This window comes from Frieseomelitta varia, unplaced genomic scaffold, assembly GCF_011392965.1.
Source record: "Frieseomelitta varia isolate USP_RPSP 00005682 unplaced genomic scaffold, Fvar_1.2 scaffold_201, whole genome shotgun sequence".
NCBI classification, from domain to species: Eukaryota; Metazoa; Arthropoda; class Insecta; order Hymenoptera; family Apidae; genus Frieseomelitta; species Frieseomelitta varia.
The window spans coordinates 258,646-279,068 of record NW_025109762.1 but is presented as its reverse complement, the minus strand read 5'-3'; the positions used below and the strand labels follow the sequence as shown (position 1 = coordinate 279,068).

The following is a 20,423-nucleotide window of genomic DNA, read 5'->3' as shown; positions in this document are numbered from 1 at the left end:
TGAACACAAACTCAAAAAAACTACACCACCCACCTGCACTCATTGCAATAACCATCCACTAACAATAACCCACATACTGCACGAATGCCACACCACAGAAATCCAAAGACAAAAATACGGAATCATACGCAGACATAAACCTGACAAACTTCTCAAAATGACATACAAAGAGTATTAGAATATCTCAAAAACATAAACTACTACACACATATCTAATGGCACCGTCGTCGCTAATGATCTCGCTGTCGATGCGACAATAAATAAAAATAGAAGAAGAAGAAGAAGAAGAAAGTTACTTAAATATGTGCCATCAACGTTTCAATCAACTTTGACCTTAATAAAGATAATTTACGACGTTATTTAAAACATTGAAGCAACGTAAAATAATCCAGCCGCCGAAATTCACAATGAAGTTGAACCAGTATCTCCCTTTTCAATTTCTACATCTGAAATTGAAGGAAGAAACGAGCAAGTTTCACCGTGAAAAGGCCCACTTGTGAAAACTGTACGATTTCGACTCCACCGTCCTCGACAGTAGCCGCTAGGTGATAGCATGAAAAGGGATGGCCGTGATTATCCGTACGAATAGGATACAGCCACGCGCCGTTTAATCCGCGTCCATGCATGGACGAGATAGATCGAGGATCAATCGAGGGTGCCGAAGGGGTTGTTGAGTAATTTAATCTCCGCGCCGGCACCAGTGACCAACTAAAAGCCGCCACACCGTCCGTTAGGAGGACAGCTAATGAAGCGACTCCACGGCTGCACGGATGATCATCGAAGTCCTCACAGTACTTTCGACGAAATAAACTGTCACGAAGCGCGCGCGACCGAGCAGGTTCGCAACACATGGCAAACAATCACGAGACGAGAGGATCCGCGCGTATAATTTCCAGCACGGTCAATAATAATTGATCGGCGATCAGCGTGGACGCGGCACGGCATTGGATTAAGCCGGCGATTCGGCCGCCATTGTTTCCACGTCGAATTAGAACTGTTTACTTTGGCGTTCGACTCGCAGCTCGTTCGGAGCCAGGCAGCGAAAGTGAAAGCCGATTGTCAAGAAGCCGAGATTATTACGTCGTTGTCCCTCCGGATAATTAATTGTCTGTTGTTTGGTTAGGACGATGGAATAAATTTAGGATAATTGTCGGTATAATGGTCCTGAGACGGTACACGGAGTGTTGTTATAATTTATTCGCGGACAGATCGATCGTGGTCATCGAATGTTTTATTACTGTACTTGTTGCAAAATGAAACGATTCTCAGTAGATGTGACAAAGGACAATTTAGTTTGTTACTTTATTGAAAGGAAACACTAAATGACGTAGCTTTAAAAATTCGCACGTAGGGTAAAATTCATACTGACGTTTTTATTAAAAGTTAAGAAATGTCTGTCTTAAACATATAACTGAGAATAAAATCTGATTCATCATCTGAGTATATGTATAATATATATATAATATACAAATGTGTTAACGAGCTTTAAAAATTCGCACGTAGCATTAAAATTCATACTGAAGTTTTATTAAAATTAGAGACCACTGAACGAAATCTATCGTCCATCTTAAGCATGTAACTGAGAATCAGTCAAAGATTGACGAATCACAAATTACGACATTTCACGCGACAGATAAATTGTCGGAACGACAACGATTGTTGCGTGAACTGTTACTTCGTTGCACTTCGACACTGTCCCGGGCAATTATATAAATGCACTACTTAAATGGAATGGTCGACATAACTAGCGAGGCAATCATACCATGCAATAAAGTGCTGTTAACTCGGTTTTAGACGTTGAAGTGACCCTCCCGTTCCTCAGTTTCACAACTTTGGACGATATTCTAATCGACAACTTTAATTTAACAACAACTAGAACGTTCATTCGTTGACGAAAAATGTAAAGATTAGGATTGAAATGTTCAAGAGTAGCACTGCTAATTATATAATATTCAACGATAGAAGGAAATTCCTGTTTACCTTCCATTTCCTCAGCCGCGGAAATACTCACAAAAATACGGCTCGACGATGCAATTTGAATCCAAACACCGGCAGGAGATTTTAATTACAGAAGATACACAAAATGCGTTGGGAAGAATAACAGGGAACGCTAAAAGCGAAAACGAGTAAGTCCAGAGTGAATGAACTCGTCTTCGGGAGGGAAAAAGTAAAAAAAAGAAAAGAAAAAAAAGGAAAAAAAAAGACAGCTCCGTGCGAATGAAACGGAAAATCTTCATGCAAATTGCATGGAGGAGGAAAGAAGTTTCGCGAGACGTGGGGTGGATATGACGGTCGGCGCGTGTAGCACGCGCTAAAATCTCATTTGAGTGACGTACGAGCCACGATCGGTGTCTGACAATCTCCTCGAGCAAGTCACCCGGAAATCCGACTCTGCTGTGTTCCCCCTGTCCGACCTGATTTGCACAGGAAAAGTACACACCGGGAGAAAAGTACACCCTTTCACATCCCCCTCTCCACCCGGTCGAGCTCGCGCGACGTTCGCATATCCAAAATCCGCGAATGAAAGTTGAAAATGAGCCAACTGGGTCGCTTGATCTCTCGCTTCCAAGCGAAACACCGACGCGATCTTTTCTGACAAACTGTTCAACGACTCGTTCGATACGAAGTACTTCACCAAGTGGAACCATTTTGTTTTTTTTTTTTTTTTTTTTTCTTGTCGAAAGATTCCCCTGAATGAACCGAAGTGTAAATCAGCGAGAGATTAAAATGCAAAATGGCAGAAGAAAGTTATAGAAATCTCGAATAAAAGTTATTTTTCATCAAACATTCCGAGATAATCGGATTTCTATCGAGCGGTGAGAGGAAAGGAGGATCGACAACGGAGAATGAAATGCGTTATTAAATTGTTTAAACGTCAAAGTACAAGAACGAGAACGTTACGGACATCATGCAACTCGTGGGAAATCAATAACGAAATTTCGGCAGGAAGAATCGAATTTTTCGCTGGAGCATTATGCGCTCGTAACGTCGTAATGTATGCCCGGCTCGCGAATGAAATTTCAACGAGTTTTTGTTGTTTCGCCCCAGTTCGTTTTCTCCGTGAAACTCAATTCGCAATGCTCGTCACATTTCCCTCCTATTTTTTCCCCCCTTTCCTTTTTTTCTTTTCTCTCTCTTTTTTCTTTTTTTATTCATTATCGTTTCCCTTCTTTTTTAAGTTTCAACGGTTCCTCGTTTGTTTCGATAAATAACGGCGACGTTATACCTGGTGGTTCCTCGATGCACGAAGCCACAACTTTCTCGTTCGAGCGAAATTATATTTAAAACTCCCTTTTCGTTATTTACGCTTGTTTACCACTCATTAACAAACGTTCCTGCAATTACAAATTTTTTTCCAAGTTTTTAATCAAGGATACCAGCTCGCGTTTCCTCGTTCACAATCGCGCAGCGTAATCGCGGTTAAAATTACAATATTTGGCAAATACTGGTTACCGTAACCTAATTAATCTTCTGTTTTCACATTACATACGCTGTCGGAGAAACGCTAAATTTCATTGTGAACAATTTAGAAAACGAATTGAGATTATTTTTAAAAAGTTCGTGCAGCTAGTGAAGAAACGAACATGATATTTTTATAGTATTTTCGAAAAGTTTACGGAATTCGAGCGTCTCTGTGGACATTGCAACATTTTGTCTCGCGACTCGATCTAGCATAAATTTGAAGTGCGAAGTCCTCCCTTTGCAACAACATTCTAAAACACGATGTACCGATTTATTAAACATTTGATAAACCAGACTGGTGTTTCGCTAATTAACAATTACAAAAATCATATCGCCCGAGATCAAAGACGCGAATTTGAGAAAGAGAAGATGAAGTTTCACAGCCTCGCGATGCCTGACCGAATGCTGTGAATTTTTCGAGGCACGCTTTTGTATCCTCGAAACTCATTAAGTAACTCTCAGAGACGATGTAACCGGCTCGGTGAATCTATGGGATATTGCAGGATCTAAAGGATATTATGAATTGGATGAGTTCGGAAGTTCGCAGAGCTGCGGAACTTGGAGATGTCTTTACCTTTCGAGGGTTGGTCGGACATTTCTGCGATGCCAAGAGTTTAAAGGATTTCAAGGAACTCGAAGTTTTTTGAAAATCCGCGTCCCTGATATCTGAAAAAGGAGAAAAAGAAAAATTTGAAAGAATATATCGCGAACATTGCGCTGTATTGAAAAATTTAAGTGTCCTGAAAGTTGAAAAGAAGATTTCTGGAGGCTCTTTGAAAATCTTTGACATAATGTTTCTAAAATACTATTGCGATGTTTCGTACGTCCACGCAGATTTTACATACGTTCCTTAGATTTATTTGTGAAGAACCACTTCCATTATAGTTTTTAATCTTATAGAAAACTTTGTTCGACTTGCGAATTCTTATACATTCATCAAAGTTTCATACTTAACCTGTTGCGTTGGAATGACGTGCCACGCACGTCGAGAATTTTTTATTCCAAAATTGTAATATTTTCTCAGCTTTAAGTATATATTTAAGTAAAACAAAATAGGCTAAACAAATAATAAATTTATTACTTTTGAATAATTTTGATATCCGGTGATATCGTACCGACGAGTTCAAAAAGAAAGCGACGAATTGTTGTGGTACGGTTTGGTCACTCGTTATGGTCCGCAATCAGTTGCCAGTGCAAGTGGTTAATTTCTCCTTTTGCATTGAGCTTCTGTTGTTTGAAAAATTATTCTCAAGACATTTCGGAGATTCGCATGATCAAAATATTAGCTTTGAATATGCTTGATAAAAATTAATTTGAAACATTGACTTTGAATATGTTTCGTCACTTTGGTAAAAAGAAATTTTGATAAAATTTCAAACTCGATTTCCTCGAGAACGAAGCCTTGGATGGAAAATTTTATTCGACTATACTTTTTCACGAGGACTCATCCTCTGCTACTCCCCACGTGTCACAGAACACCCTGTACACTTTAATGCGATTTCCTATCCACTTTCTTTTCATCGTTTAATTCCGAAGTTTACCGAACAACCACGTTCGAATAAAATATCCCAGACTGAAAACTGCGTTCCGAAATTCATTCCATCTATTAATAATCGTCGTATGATATGCGGCAAGAGGTTACCACGGGACAAAACCCGGGCGGCAAACATTGACTTATCACTATATCGCTGTCTCATGGAGGATTCAGGCGCGAGTTATCGCGAGACACCGTTCCCAGGACGTCCATTTACAACTTCGAGCCGAGCAAAATGGAAGTGAACGACGTGGAAAATTTACATGCCGCTTTGTGCCACCCACTTGCCCAACTTACAGCGTGTACAAGCCTCGGCACACGTAAGCTTGTCAAGTATGGTGAGACGTACCTCTTTGACATAAAGGCGCCGGCTTCATAATTCACGGGAATCTTCCTTCGGGCTTTCGACTTAGCGATATAAAGGGAACGAGGTACGAGAAAGAGAAACGATGAGAAATGAAAAACGATGGCTGCGAGAGGACTTCGCTTTTCCTTCCTCCTCTTCCTCCATTCTCCCCCCCCTCTCTCTCTCTCTCCCTCCCTCACACACACACATACACACGTATACACGATGTGCGCGCCGGAAAATCCTTGTGAATTCTATTCAGAGTCTTCGTGGAACAAATCGAAGCGAACATTATTCATAATAGCTGGTTGAGCAAACGTGCCAAACGCGACGTTTATTATTCACGCGGCCGCATTCTCGGAGAAGCGACTCAGGTCGAAAGACGTTCGACGTTCCTCCGCTATTATCGACTGCCGAGAAACGCCAAAACTGACAATGGCAGATTTTTATATCTCTATGGGGAGAGAGAATGGATAGTCCTTTAGTGGCTTGAAGCTCCTACATTTCCAGGTACAGGATACACGTTGGTATTTTTTTTCTGTATTTTTACTCTGTTAGTTTGCTGTAGAAATCTCGAGAACGACTTTAGGTTTTTAACGAAGATGATGTTTTGATACTCTCGTAGAATGAGATTGATTTAGTTGCCTGTTGTCTGAGTTAAGGGTGTTTAATTAGCGAAAAAGAATTTTCAGAAATTATCGTTGCCTTCTTATTAACGATAATTAATTGATCGTATTATAAAATAATAAGTTATAAAATAACAAGTTACGAGTTACAGGTTCTTCGAAAACTTCTTCGAAACGAACTTCACCTTCGAAACTTCCAAAAAACGGTCACAGTAATAATACTAATGAATGAGAATTAATATAATAGTATTAACAAGTTACTAGTAAGATCCATAAATTTCTTCTTTATAACTTTATATTTTTTAGAGTGATCAAGTAACTCTGAGTGATTTCTCAAATCCTCCTACGCAACTTTGTCTATTTTCTCATCAAGCCTGTTACATACAACAATTTATTAATACCAATCAGTTCTAACTTGCACATCTTCACTAATGATATAAAAGAATTCCTAGAAAGTTAAACTAACAAGTTCCAAGTTGACACAATGATATTACAAGTTACGAGTTACAGATCTACGAATCATTTTCTTGTATAACTTTGCAACTTTGTAACATTATGCTAAATAAAATAATCAAGTAACTTGTCATTTCTACCCATCCACGCAACTTTCTTTATTCGTTGATGACATTGACTCGGTATAAGGGGGACCTCGAAGAAGCAGTTTCCTCCTAGAAACGCGAGAACATGTACGTGTAGCTCCGAGCGACACACGGTTGGGTTTCGTTGAAACTACAGGGAGCATCCGTTCGAAAGGTATCCGATGGAAGATAGAAGATACATCCGCGAGCTTTACGACATTTCTGATAGCAGCCGCTGTGATTTACAGCCGGTCTCCGCGGAACGACGTGTTTCCCCGCAAAGAAATGACGCGAATCCCTTTCTACCACCTAACCTAACCTACCCACGGCTTACGAATTACTGCCTGCCTGCTGGGGCCAAGATGGCCACCGCGTAAAAGCAGATTCTATTTTCGTTTCTTGCCCTCCCATTTTTTCGTTCCTTTATTTCTCTTTCTTTCGCTTCACTTTTTTTCTTGTTTTTTTTCTTCTTCGTTTTTCTTGCAGGTACGTCGAGCCGAAAAGGTACTCATCTAATGGCAGAGACATGACGGTCGTTCTCAGACGAGGCGCCAACAGCCCGGCCGACGAGGAATACATGGACGTCTCTTATTACTTCCACGATGGTAAGCCGACTATCTTTCACATCTTTTCGAACGACGCGAGCATATAAAAAGAGCTGGGAAGGATCGTTATATCGCTGTTTTCAATGGGATCTCGTCGGTTTTCGAATCCTAATGGGCAACAGGTTTACGTTCGACACTTGGAACTGTGACATACGTAAATGGTACACACGAAGGAGTAAATCTTCCTTTCTTTCATTTTTCTTCGTTCGGCTCTCTCGATGGAAATTGAACGACAGCCGCGATACGCGACCTTCACGAACGTTGTACATCGATATTTGTGTACACTCGTATTTTTAATACAGATACCGACGAAAAAAACAACGTGAACAGAAAAATGTGTCTCTTGCGATTCAAATGTCGTCAAATTTATTTATACTTTTGATATTTTCATATGTTTTTCGTGCTCGCAAATGCAGAAAAATCCTTGTCTGAACAAATGCATCGAAGTGTGAAGGAAATCCGTGGTTGAACATTTGTTTTGCGTTCGTAGATTAACGATTTCGGCAGCGGAGGTTAAATTAAAGATCGCGTAATGAATCGATGAGGAGCAACGTGAGATATTTACTCTGGCTAACGAACCAGTTACCCTTTTTCTCTTTCGCTCGACAAATTCGCACGCGTCGTCATCAGCGCTCATTGTTCAATTAAACGGATGAAAGCGGCGACTGATCGCAGCGCGATTCATATGTTAATACGAGATCGCGAGTCACACTCGAGCCAAGAACGGCCATTTTCATCCAATTTAACTTTTTCCTCCGTCGGCGCGCGGCTCGATTGTAACGAAAGAATGGCATTGATCCGCCATTAAAATTTCAACGTGGCCCCGGTCCCTCGTCAACTCATCCCTCTCGCCATAAAATAGCACGCAGTTAATTAAAAGAAAATCGATGGGAAATTTTTTTAATTAACACCACCGGGCCGTGAATTTTGCGAATTTTCGCGAAATTTCGACACCATCTCGCAACGAAGTGGGCCCCACGATCGATTTCACGAAACGGAAGAACGAATGGTCACCACGCGCACGATACATCAATTATTTCGGCTTCGATTCTTCGACCGAGAGCTTTGGCCCTCGGTTGCTAATTACCAACCGACTAATTACCGCCGCTGCGAGCCGACATATCGGACCGCCCGAATCCTTAATCGGATGAATATAGATGCGTTCATGCACACGGTAATCCGGTTGGCACGTGGCCATGAACGCGGAACTATCCATAAGGTGCATTTACGGTCAGTGTAGTTGGCGCTGCAACTTGCGTGAAACGCGAGAAAACAACAATTCTGGGGAAAGAGCTTGTTAATCACTCGTGAACTTATGAATCTGACCTAGGACTGGGCTGAATTGGCTGTGAAATACTCTGGACGTTTTGGATATAAACAAGAAAATTATTCGATACCTGGGTATCTCGCGAGATATCCAGGAAACGCGTAAAATACTCGAGGCTATTGTTATCACTCTAATTGTCTACTAATATTCTATCTAATATTTCCACTGTAATTATTATTACTCGGATGCAATTTATGTATCGATGTAATTTATGTTTCAGCGATAAATGACAAAACCACCAAATTTTTAATTATTTTAAATTAGATAAATTTTTTTCAACTAAATTGTAATTGTCCTTTGTAATCTTTGTCTTTGTACTAAAATAATAAGTAATAAGTAATAAATAATAACTAAAGTAATAAGTCTACCAAGTATTTCAGCAGTAGTTGTTTTAAAAATTTGATGTCTTTAGTTTTGTACAAAAGTACTAATTGTACTTTCTAGTAATAACTATTTTAAATCAAATGTTTCTATCTTTGTACAAAAATACTAATAACTTTACATTCCCCAGTAGTAGACTCGTTTGAACTCGCTTTGAACTAACAACTTTTCCAGTTGTGGAAAATATTCTTTCAGAGCTGATGGATGTTGCGCGCGACACATAAATATGTTTTAGCGAGTCTTGCCACAATCTTGGATATTTTCTTGGCTCTCTCCGCCATTCCAGCGGACATAAATTTGTTTTATTGTTTGTCACGAAAACATAAATTACTCGAAACATTGGATAAAATGACATCGAGTATTTGAATCGGATTAATATGTTACTCTAGTCTCAATTATCTCATAAAAGTATTAACTCAAATTTACACGAAAGTTGTTTGGTAAATTGAGAGGTGCGATAATGTTTACAATACATAAATATGCAAAGTGGAATATTTGTTATAATATAACGGATCTTTCTAACTTCTATTTCTTCAACTGTGTTTATAAAAATCCACAGTCTCCTTTAGTTAACGAGATCTTTCAATTTCATGATTAGTTTGAATTTTTAGAAAAGTTGAATTAATTGAATTTTTGGGGAAAACGAAAATTACTTGAATCCACGAGCTCGTTTATGGAATTAAAATGAAATATAGTACAGTACAAATTAACGAAGTGAAAATTGAATTTAAATTACGTAACTCCTAAGTATTGTACGAGGGTTATAAAAGATTAAATAACCGAATATCAAGTTTTTCTTCCTGATATTAAATCTTATTAACCTGTCTCCTTTCTGATATTAAACGTTACCGCTTTCATCATCGAGTTATCCCTAAAAGATAAAATCATCGCGTAATCCATCTAGATAAACCTTTATACTCGGATCAATAAGAAAAAAGAAAAAAAAAAAAGAAAACCTGAATGTAATAAGCTTTCATTTGGGTTCAATTAATCTTCCTTCCGCGATCTAAATCTTTCACATTCTAGAATGCAAGTCACCAACCTTTGTGATCTTCAACATTATCATCACCAATTTAGTCGCGAAGTTTATTCTCCAGCTTTTTTATTTTTAAATGGGACCTTTTTATAGTCTGCCATCCAGTAGAACAGTTATATTACCCAGTTGTGGCGAAAGGAGACCGAACTATCGGTCCAATTAAATTGCTATGAATTTCCTACTGGTTTTGATTGTCGTCCTTCGTGAAGTTTCCTTTTCCTGGTTCTCTCGAAAAATTCTCTTTCACACTGGTCAAGCGATGGAAGAATCTAAAAATGAGAATGCTTTACTGTTTGATAATTGATTAGGAGGGAATTATCAATAAATATTAGAGGCAATAAGTAATTTCATTTCTTCATACAAGATTTTATTTTATTTAAGAGTTAATACAGTTTCAATCTATTAATATTATTAATATTTAACTAGATTATAACTATTATTTAGAATGTAGATCGTGTTATAATAAGTTAAATTATTATCACTAGATTGCAATGTTTATTAATTTTGAAAAAAAAACGACATTACTTATAAGTACCCCTAATATTTGAAAGACTGTGAAAATGTATTTAGAAAAAATAATACATAAAAAATATATTTAGTGTATATCTAGAAAAATATTCTGCTCTGCTCCACAAAAGCCAGACGTCGTCAATTTTTAGTCTAAAAAAAAAAAAAAGAAAGGAAGAAACCAGATTGAACCTACGTCCAATTAAAAATAATAGACGACAAACTATGACAAAGATATTTGTAATTTCCGTGGTTGATGACTCCACGTAGCATCTTCTTCGACTGAGATGGAGGGGCGGAAGACGTTCAATGTCATATCACGTCTTTATCATGTAGCAAAGATAAGAGCCTTTGACATAATACCGCTACCTTAGTGCCTTTGTCATGTATGCTGCCTTAGCAACAAAACCTTGGATCAAAGTATACGCCGAGCAAGTAAATTCTCCTTGCTCTAAATATCGTCGGGAAGATAATGAAACGCCGTTCCTTTCAAATCCTTCGAGACGAAAGAAAATTTCATCTGAATTCTGACAATCTTTCCGAGAAAGGAAGTGACAGAATAAATACGATAAACTGGATCGTGATGAATCGCGAAAATAATGACGCGTGCTCGAAATTTTTCGACGAAATTAACCGAAAAAAAAAAAAAAAAAAAAAAAACAAAAAAAAAAAAAAAAACGAAAGAAAAGAAAAAAAAACGCGCGCACAAAGGAAGACACGTTCATTACACGGTAACGCCAGCTTTATTCGACTTTATGAGGTATTCATCAAACGGAAATCGATAATCCAGCCTGGATTTATCGCGTGTCACTCACGGTGGAGCGCAATCATCCGAAAAATCAATCTTACGCCGACGCAGACGCATAATGATAAACGATGGAAACCATCGGGCCTTCCCATGAATATTTGATAAAACCTGCATCTTGCATCCCCGTACGGGAACAGGATTAATCGTGCTGAACCTCCGGTTACCAGATTTCAGAAGTATACGAAAGATGCAATTTATGCGAATCGACTTTTCATCATTTTCCCTTCGTTTTTACTTAGCCACCTTTCTTACCCTAATTTCGTAATTTAACAATTAATAATAATTTAAGGAGACCATATTGATTGTAATTGATGACGATGGAAAATTGTCAATTGATAATTTGAATTGACATCGTAAAAAATTATTATTATAACGATCCACTTGGTCTCATTTTAAAGCATGATGTTTTTAATTTGACAATGGTGAGTTCGTTTTTTTTCTTTTTTTTGAAGATGATTCTGCTTTATGTGACGAGCGGAAAAAAGAGGATTCTGTTTCTTTAAAAATTGTCAAAATTTAAACGTGCGTGACATGAAATAATTTTTTACTATCATCATCATTTTGAAGATTGAAGTTTTCTCTTTACAATAATTCATTCCAAACTTGTGCGATTTTTTTCATTATTTTATTTGTTGAATATTAGAAAAATTCTAATGTTTAAAATTCAATAAAGTGGTGAAAGAAAAGACTCGTACAGCGAGTTTTAAACTGCAGAGAGAAAATTTTAAAACCATGTTTTCTGATCTAATAAAAAAAAAAAAGAGAGAAAATAGTTTTTAATGAGTTTTTACATGTGTCTGAATTTTTAAAATTTCCACGAAAAGAGTGTCCTCATTTTTTGCAGCTACACAATATAAAATCATCTCTTTTTCATGAAGTTGTATCAGTTTGAAATTATCAACAATTTTTCACTTGTCATTGGTACAATTATGCTCTTTACTGTAAGTTACAAGTCACAATACAGAAAATTTCATATAATCTCCCCGACGTTTCAACTGATTCGCTTAGAAAATCAACGAGACTCTATAGCGACTAATATTGTTTCCCTCGAATCAAGAAGTAATTAAAAGATCCTGAACTTCATTCGGAACTTGTAACGATACTTCAAATGAAGTAAATAACGAATTTACCCCATTAAAGCGGTTTCAAGGTGTTTCAATACAAGTTTCTTGAATGCTGCCTAACTTATCTAGTTTGAGCAAGACTGTAAGACAATCAACCAGCTTTGAAATTTGTAAAATCTGCTTGCAAAACTTTATTACCGAATTCTATTATGCAAACAAGGGATTTGTTACTTTTAACTTGCAACCTGCTACGATTTCGTGTGACATTCGATTTTCGTGTGGACTTTCTCGTAACATTAGAACTACCAAAATGGTCAAAATGACCAATTTATAATTTATCGGACTTGCAATGTTGCGTTTTTCTTTTTTTTTTTTTCAAAGATTCGAATGATTTTCGTAAAATATATAATAGAATGAAAGTTCGTCATTCATTATTGTATCATATTCCTTGCATTCCAATATCTCCGACTCAATTTTTATATATTTTTTACTTTGGTCCTCGGTGGTTCTAGTGTCGAATTATAAAAAGAAGAATCGGATCTTACTTGATCGATGATTTTATTTCGTATGGCTGGACGATATTGATTAATTGCTGTTTCGACAGCAAACCCGTCCGGCAAATGTTTCCCAGACATTTTGACCATTGATTATATTTTCCAAATGGAACCACGGAGCCGGGCTTATCGATCGAATGGCGCGCGCCGTGTTCAGACACGCGTATACCACGTGTAAACGTAATAACGTTGACGAACGACCAGGACATCCGTCAATCACCGTCAAACCGATGCCGGCAGTTTGTCGCCATGTTGACTTTCCATTCGTGTCATTTGCTCGTTATTAACGTTCACCCATTTTTTCTTTCTTTCTCTCTCTCTCTCTCTCTATCTCTCTCTCTCTCTCTCTCTCTCTCTCTCTCTCTTTCGGCCGTCGTCATTGTGCCCCGATGACTTTGCGCTACGAAATAATGGCGTTAGTAGGTACTGTTTGCTGATAAATCAAGGACATTGTGCAGATCGATCGATCAAACATTTGGAGAGCAAAAAGTCATTAATTATGTATATATATATATATATATATATATCTTTTTGTAACATCAATCTATAGTTAGAAAAAGTATCCTGAAAAGAATTAATAAAACGATTAATTTTCTTTATCAACGATAAAAGAAAAAGAAATCAATTCTGCGAAAGAAGAACGAGAGCCTCGTCTCTTTAATTTTCGAATAACATTTTTCAGTTCTGTTTAATTTTTCATTCTTCAAAACTTTCAATAAAAGTTAGACGCTTCTCTCTCTCTCTCTCTCTCTCTCTTTCCTTTCAATCAAAATATCGATCGAAATCTCAGTAATATACATTCGAAACTGAAGGTTCATCCTTTCGAAATTTACTTAACAGACTGTCCGGGATATCGTGTCATTTTCTGAAAGATTGTTTGCACACCGGACAGGATTTTAATTTAATTACATTGAAATCGCTGAACGTTAATAAGGAGATGTCAGATTGATCGAGGAACCGCGACACGCGTCTATGCATTTATGCATTCGAACCGATATCATACGAACGTTGACTCGATTCTTCGATTAATTGAATATTCCTTTGAAGAGGGACTTGAATGCACGATCCTCGAGCACACACAATTTCCCATACAATTTCGCTCGCGTACGAATTCACCGACCCTCGCTTTTAGTATCGGTATTGCCGCAATACCCGAGGACAATCTATCGAAGCGTAAAATTTTATGTACCCAGAGAGAGAGAAAACGAGAGAGAGAGAGAGAGAGAGCGATTTTCTTATATGGGAAAACTGTCCGACCCGTCGACCTTCGCTCGCGAAATTTTCGCATACGAAACGAAACGTGGGAATTTCGCTTTCGCCCCCCCCCCCTGCTCTTCTCCACGCGCGAAAACGCTCCAAGATAATAAATTCGTCCAATCTTCCAGCAAGAGAGAAAGAAAGATATTAAAAGTCGTTTAATCTAGTTGAAAAAATTGAAAATGAAAACATTCCTTTTCCTTCCTTTTCTCATAAAGACAGTAGGAAAAATAACGAGATAAATAATTTTTTGCAGAGGACATAATTTGCAAGTATCTCGATTTCCTTTGTATATAATATTTAATATGGCTATTCGGAGAATTTAAAGTTCTTTCAATCTATTTAATCAGGCTATTCGGAGAATTTAAAATTCTTTCAATCTATTTTCTAGGGTTGAGAATGAAAATATTCTTTTTTCTTTTATTTCTCATAAAGATAATAGGAAATCTAACGAGATAAATAATTTTTTGCAGAAGACAAAATTTGCAAGAATCTCGTTTGACAATATTCAATCAAGCTTTTCGGAATATTTTAAAGTTCTTTCAATCTACCTTCTAGAGTTGACAATGAAAATATTCTTTCTTCTTTTCTTTCTCATAAAGATAATAGGAAATCTAACGAGATAAATAATTTTTTGCAGAAGACAAAATTTGCAAGAATCTCGTTTGACAATATTCAATCAAGCTTTTCGGAATATTTTAAAGTTCTTTCAATCTACCTTCTAGAGTTGACAATGAAAATATTCTTTCTTCTTTTCTTTCTCATAAAGATAATAGGAAATCTAACGTGATAAATAATTTTTTGCAGAAGACAAAATTTGCAAGAATCTCGTTTGACAATATTCAATCAGGCTTTTCGGAGAATTTAAAGATCATTTAATCTATCTCCTAGGATCGAAAATGAAAATATTCCTTTTTCTCTCTTTTTTCATAAAATAATAGAATGACAAGATAAATAATTTTTGGCAAAAGACAAAATTTGCCAGACTCTCGTTTGACAATATTCAGTCAGGCTTTTCGGAGAATTTAAAGATCATTTAATCCACTTACTAGGGTCGAAGATGAAAATATTCCTTTTCCTTTCTTTTCTCATAAAAATAATAGAATGGCAATATAAATAATTTTTTGCAAAAGACAAAAACCTCGTTTGACAATATTCAATTAAGCTTTTCGGAGAATTTAAAGATCATTTAATCTACTTACTAGGGTCGAAGATGAAAATATTCCTTTTTCTTTCTTTTCTCATAAAAATAATAGAAAAAATGACAAGATAAATAATTTTATGCAAAAGACAAAATTCGCAAGTATCTCAATTTCGCATCAGGCTTTTCGCATTTTTGTTTGGATTTATTATGAAAATCGAGTGTTACTTCTTTCTTATTTTTGCAAACTCGGGGAATGCAACTCCGAATTAGGCGTAGCTTTATGTTCAGAAAATATTTAACCAATTAAAAGTCCGCGGTATTTCGCAATACCTGTTCGCTGTCGAATTACACAGAAGGTGTTTCGATCGAAACTAATTTCCAGCCAGAAGAAATAAGAAACGATTCGATGAGATTCGTGGAGATTTCTCACAATTATATAAAAAAAAAACACGGTGGAATCGATAAAAATTATTTAAGCGTTATATCCGATTTTTTACAGCGGTCGGATGTAGTTTAATTTCATACCACACCAGTTGCTCCTCGGTAATTCAAATAATTCGGAATATTTGTTAATTAAACTCAAATAAAACGAAAATTCGTCAAACATTGGAATAATAAAACGCGAATAATTGGAATAATCGTGTAAATCGATAGTGCAAATATTTGTTGACGCAAATGTGAAAAATCCTGTGATTACGAAATGATCCGGAAAGTAAATGCTCGGTTTTATGAAGCTTATTCATATAAATATTTAACGTTGTAATTAAAAGATGAAATGTATCGTATCGTTGCATGAAAACATGCAAACGGTCTTTTCAATACAACGTGTGTTATTAATCCAAAAAGGAAGAAAAAAACAATTTCAAATAAATTTACGAATGAGATGAATTTAATGAAATAAATTTAAACATCATTTTATATACGCACGTATGTATGAACGTATAAATTTTCGAATCGCACCGTGCGATGGTCTTAATATATTCAACGCGATCGTAAAGTGAAAATACGCTGAAACGTTCCACGAGATCATGCCTTCAGCACGCATTACGCACACGTAAGCGACCTGCAAAACGAAAGTGTCCTCAAAACGAAACTCCGGGAAAAAACTTGGAGCAAGGTAAGGAAGTTCGAGACACGGAAAAGTTAGTTGAAATAGGCGGTATCGGAGTGTGCCCGCAGCGAAGTTTCCTTGTTTCTTTGCATACACGCGACCCTTGGTAGAGAACTTGCGCGAAAAATAAAAACTAACGACGAGAAACGGTTCTGTTTCTCTGGCGAAAATAAAATTCTTATAACACTGAAGATTGTCCAAGCTATGGTAAATTGAAAGTTAAATTTAATTTTTAGAGGGAAGAATCATAATATTTTAATTCAGAAGAAAGTATTTGTATTCTTTAAAACATAACATCTTCCTTTTAATAATTCTTCCATTTTCTAATGGATTCAGATTTATTAAAATTCCCCTATGAAGAGGAAAATATTTCTATTCTTTCTCCTATGATACGTATTTTAATTAAAAAGAAAATATTTGTACTCTTTGAAATATAATATCTTCCTCCTTCTGATGGATTCAGATTTATTAAAATTCTATGAAGAAGAAAATATTTCTATTGTTTCAGAAATTTCTCTGTTTACTCGGATTTATTATAAATTCTACGAAGAATAGAAATATTTTTACTCTTTCAAATAGAATATTCCTTCCTTTTTATGGTGATTCAGATTTATTGAATCCACGAAGAACAAAGATATTTCCATTCTTTAAATATCTATAATATCTTCGTTTTTCTACTGATTCGTCGAAATCCTACGAAAATGCATTTCCTAATCAATTTTGATGTTAAACGAATTATTGATCCGAATACGGATCGATATTTTTAATATTTTGTTTATCTTTTCACGTAAAATGTAGGGATAAAGGAGCAGATCGTTCGTGGAAAACCTCGTCTGATCGCGAACTTTCGTCCCATTCTACTTTGCTGAACGCTTTTCCGGGAAACAACCGCCTGGCAATTGACACTAGCGTCTATTTGCCATCGAGGTCGTATCACGGAGGAGAATTTTGGTTAGCCGGCGTAACAACGCGGCGGCGAGCTTTTACAACGTGACGAGTTCGCGTTTGACGTATCGTTCACGTTGCCTGAAATTGCACCGCTAATTTAGCCGGCATCTCGCCGACGCTGAATGACGAAATTGTCGCACCGACAGACCGCCGCGCCTCGATTACGCGAAAACGGGCTCGCAATCGATTTGACGACGCGACGCACTTCCCTGCATGTGACTTTAACACAATCGTCTGTCGGTTCAATTTATCGAAGTTTGCGTTACAATATCACGCGAATGAAACTTTATTGTATCGAGCAGTAAATTTTAATCTCTGTATATTTAATTTAGTTTGGCGTGCATAAAATTGGAACGAGTATTTGATTTTTCAAACCGTTTCTGACGTTTGCTATAAATACTAATTACCAAACTGGACTGTAAACCAAACGACACTTTCTCGAAATCAGTAATTCGCACACGACTTTCTGTGCTTTGTGCTTCTGTAATAATGACATTATTGTCATAATTATTGTCAAATATTAAATTATGTGAATTATAGTGTGAAGTATAGTGGTACAAACTTGAAAGAAAGTAAATTATAAAAAGAAAAGTTGGGAGAAGGATGAATCTTCCTCTCAGAAGTAATTAGAACTCTGCAGTTTAAGTAGAATAAGCACTCTATTAATCAGACTAAACCGCGCTTCGATATTTCATTCGACCAAAGTTGCTATCTCTCTACTCGTTCAATCTCCATCTAAAGGAAACCAAGGAAAAAATATCCTAAAAAAAAAAAATAGGGATTAAATAACAAATAACAAACAAAGACCTAGATAGTTCTTAAGAACCTGTTTGCCACAAAGTCTATTTATCTCGGCTGTTTTGACTGATCCTCGAAACATTGGAGATATTTTTGTAATCCTTTCGACATCCAGCCACGATTGAATTCGTTCGGTTGTCGATATTTCAGAACGCGAGGGTGGCACTCAACAGCCGGCTAGCGTGTGCGACGTCGAATATTACGGGCTGACGTCACCGGTGAAAGGTACCGTGGTACATCCGGAGCCTCACCGATTATTCGCCATGGAGGGCCCTATAAAGTGCAGGCAGCACTTCATTCCAGCGGCTAATCAGTCGGTCATCATCCGCGTAAGTTCCACGAATCGTGTTTACTCGCTGGAAACTCGGCATTTTTCGCGGAATAATCAGACATCTATGCTCGTTACGTTGCCGATTCATTCTTGGATTTCGTGCATTCAATTTGGAAATTTGACAGTAAAAAAAAAAATAAGAAGATGCGAAGACTAGGAGAGAAAAAAGACGACGAGTTGCATTATTATTAATTGACTGAAAATGAAATAAAAAATTATCGACGGGGATAGAATAAAAATAGAAAGCGAAATTACCAATCGATATTCCATATTGTTGACATTGTACTTGGGTATATTTTATTGAATATATCTCTCCGTCATCTTTTTTTTTCATAACTTTTAAAAATATTTTTAAATATATATTTTAACGAATATTAAAATTAATGAAATTCATAAAACATATTATATTATTGAAACATTTGAAAATCAAATATTATTAAAGTATATTATATTAATAAAATTAATAAAATAAAAGAATCGACGAGAATGCACTTATCACGCTCTCTCCCCGCGATCTTCGTGTGTTCGATCACAGAAAAATCCAAGTTTAAATCTACCACCACGTCGGAATCGTCGAATTGAACGAAAGAAAGGGGCGAGTTGGCAAGAAAGGAGGGAAGAACAGCGAGAAACTTGGAACTGGAACCAAGTAAAAGTTCCGCGCGAGTTCCATACGACACGAAAACCACTTGGTCGCACAATGCCAAATCGTGAACGCGCCCGTTGTTGTTTCTTTGCCCCCCCGTAGGTTGAAAGCAGCTCGAAGCAGAGTCCGAACAACCCTTGCCAGACCAAGTGCGGAGACAGTGGTTGTAACTGCGTCAGCAACATGACCCTGGAGAGCGTGGACCATCTTCTGCTTGTCTCTGAAACCGGTCACATCGTTACTTGCCTCTGTGGAAATTATCAGGTAAACACTAGACTTTCTGTAAACTTTATCCGCCAATGGCCCGCGAGGATTCCGGTATTTGTCGCGCAACAAACTCGGATCTTTCTCAGCCATTCTCTGCAAATATTTGTAGCGTTTCCATTGTCTCGTGCCAATGGAACGAGTTCTGTTTAATTGTTCATTCTTGCATCAGTAACTGGATCAGTGGATTTTGTCGATTTTTCGTTTTACTGAAAGTGAGCGATGACATGAAAGGAAAGGTTGAAAATGAGAAATGAGAAAGAGGAAATTTTGAATGAATATTATACATATATATAGGTTAAAACAAGTGATTTTCTCGATGGTTTTAGGTTAGGTTAACCTTTCCTATATATATAGTATCTAGTATACTATAATATATACAGTTTAGTATATATATATAATATTGTTACATATAATACGTTACGTATGTATTATTATATTGTTACATATTATATATATATATATATATATATATATATAACATAAAGTATGTATATAGTATAATATATATAGTACATATATATATTATATTGTTTCAACTTATATATAGGTTGAAACAAGTGATTTTCTACGTTCAGAAAAATCTTTTCCCTTTATCAAAACAGAAGCAAAGCTACGCAAACTAAGCCAGAGTATAGCATCGAATAAATAAAGCACAATAGTAAAAGGAATGAAATAAAAAAAAAAAGAACGTAAAACGATGGAAAAAAGAAATAGTTTGAAACACTCCAAATATACAATTCACATCAAGCGCGCGACAAATTTGCGTCCGATTCACAAGAACACCAAGATACAAAACTCTCGGTTCGCCACGTTCTTCTCTCTTGCTCTCGAAATGCTCGAGAGCCAGTGTGCTCGGTCAACAAGTTCGTTCAAATACCAATGAGTTTTTCGTTTCAGAAATAAACCGTGTGACACCTTGGTCTCGATACAACGAGGTGGTCGATGATCGAGATCGTTTAATTCGAAAAAAAAAAAAAAAACGCTCGCCAAGCGTCCCAACGACATCCTCCCTCTCTCTCTCTCTCTCTCTCTCTCTTTCTCTCTCGGTCCATTTTTCTTTTTTCTTTTTTCTTTTTTTTTTTTTTTTTTTTTT

The 20,423-nt window shown here is 36.7% G+C and overlaps 1 protein-coding gene across 1 annotated transcript in view; it reads left to right on the top strand.

Moving 5' to 3' along the window:
• The window catches only part of LOC122526869, a 47,815-nt gene that overhangs the window by 17,778 nt on the left and 9,614 nt on the right, over nt 1–20,423 (top strand). Inside the window, exons 6-8 of the mRNA XM_043650482.1 lie at nt 7,033–7,151; nt 18,237–18,415; nt 19,166–19,327. Of these exons, the coding sequence (XP_043506417.1) occupies nt 7,033–7,151; nt 18,237–18,415; nt 19,166–19,327 (460 nt within the window). The remainder of the gene's footprint in view (nt 1–7,032; nt 7,152–18,236; nt 18,416–19,165; nt 19,328–20,423) is intronic.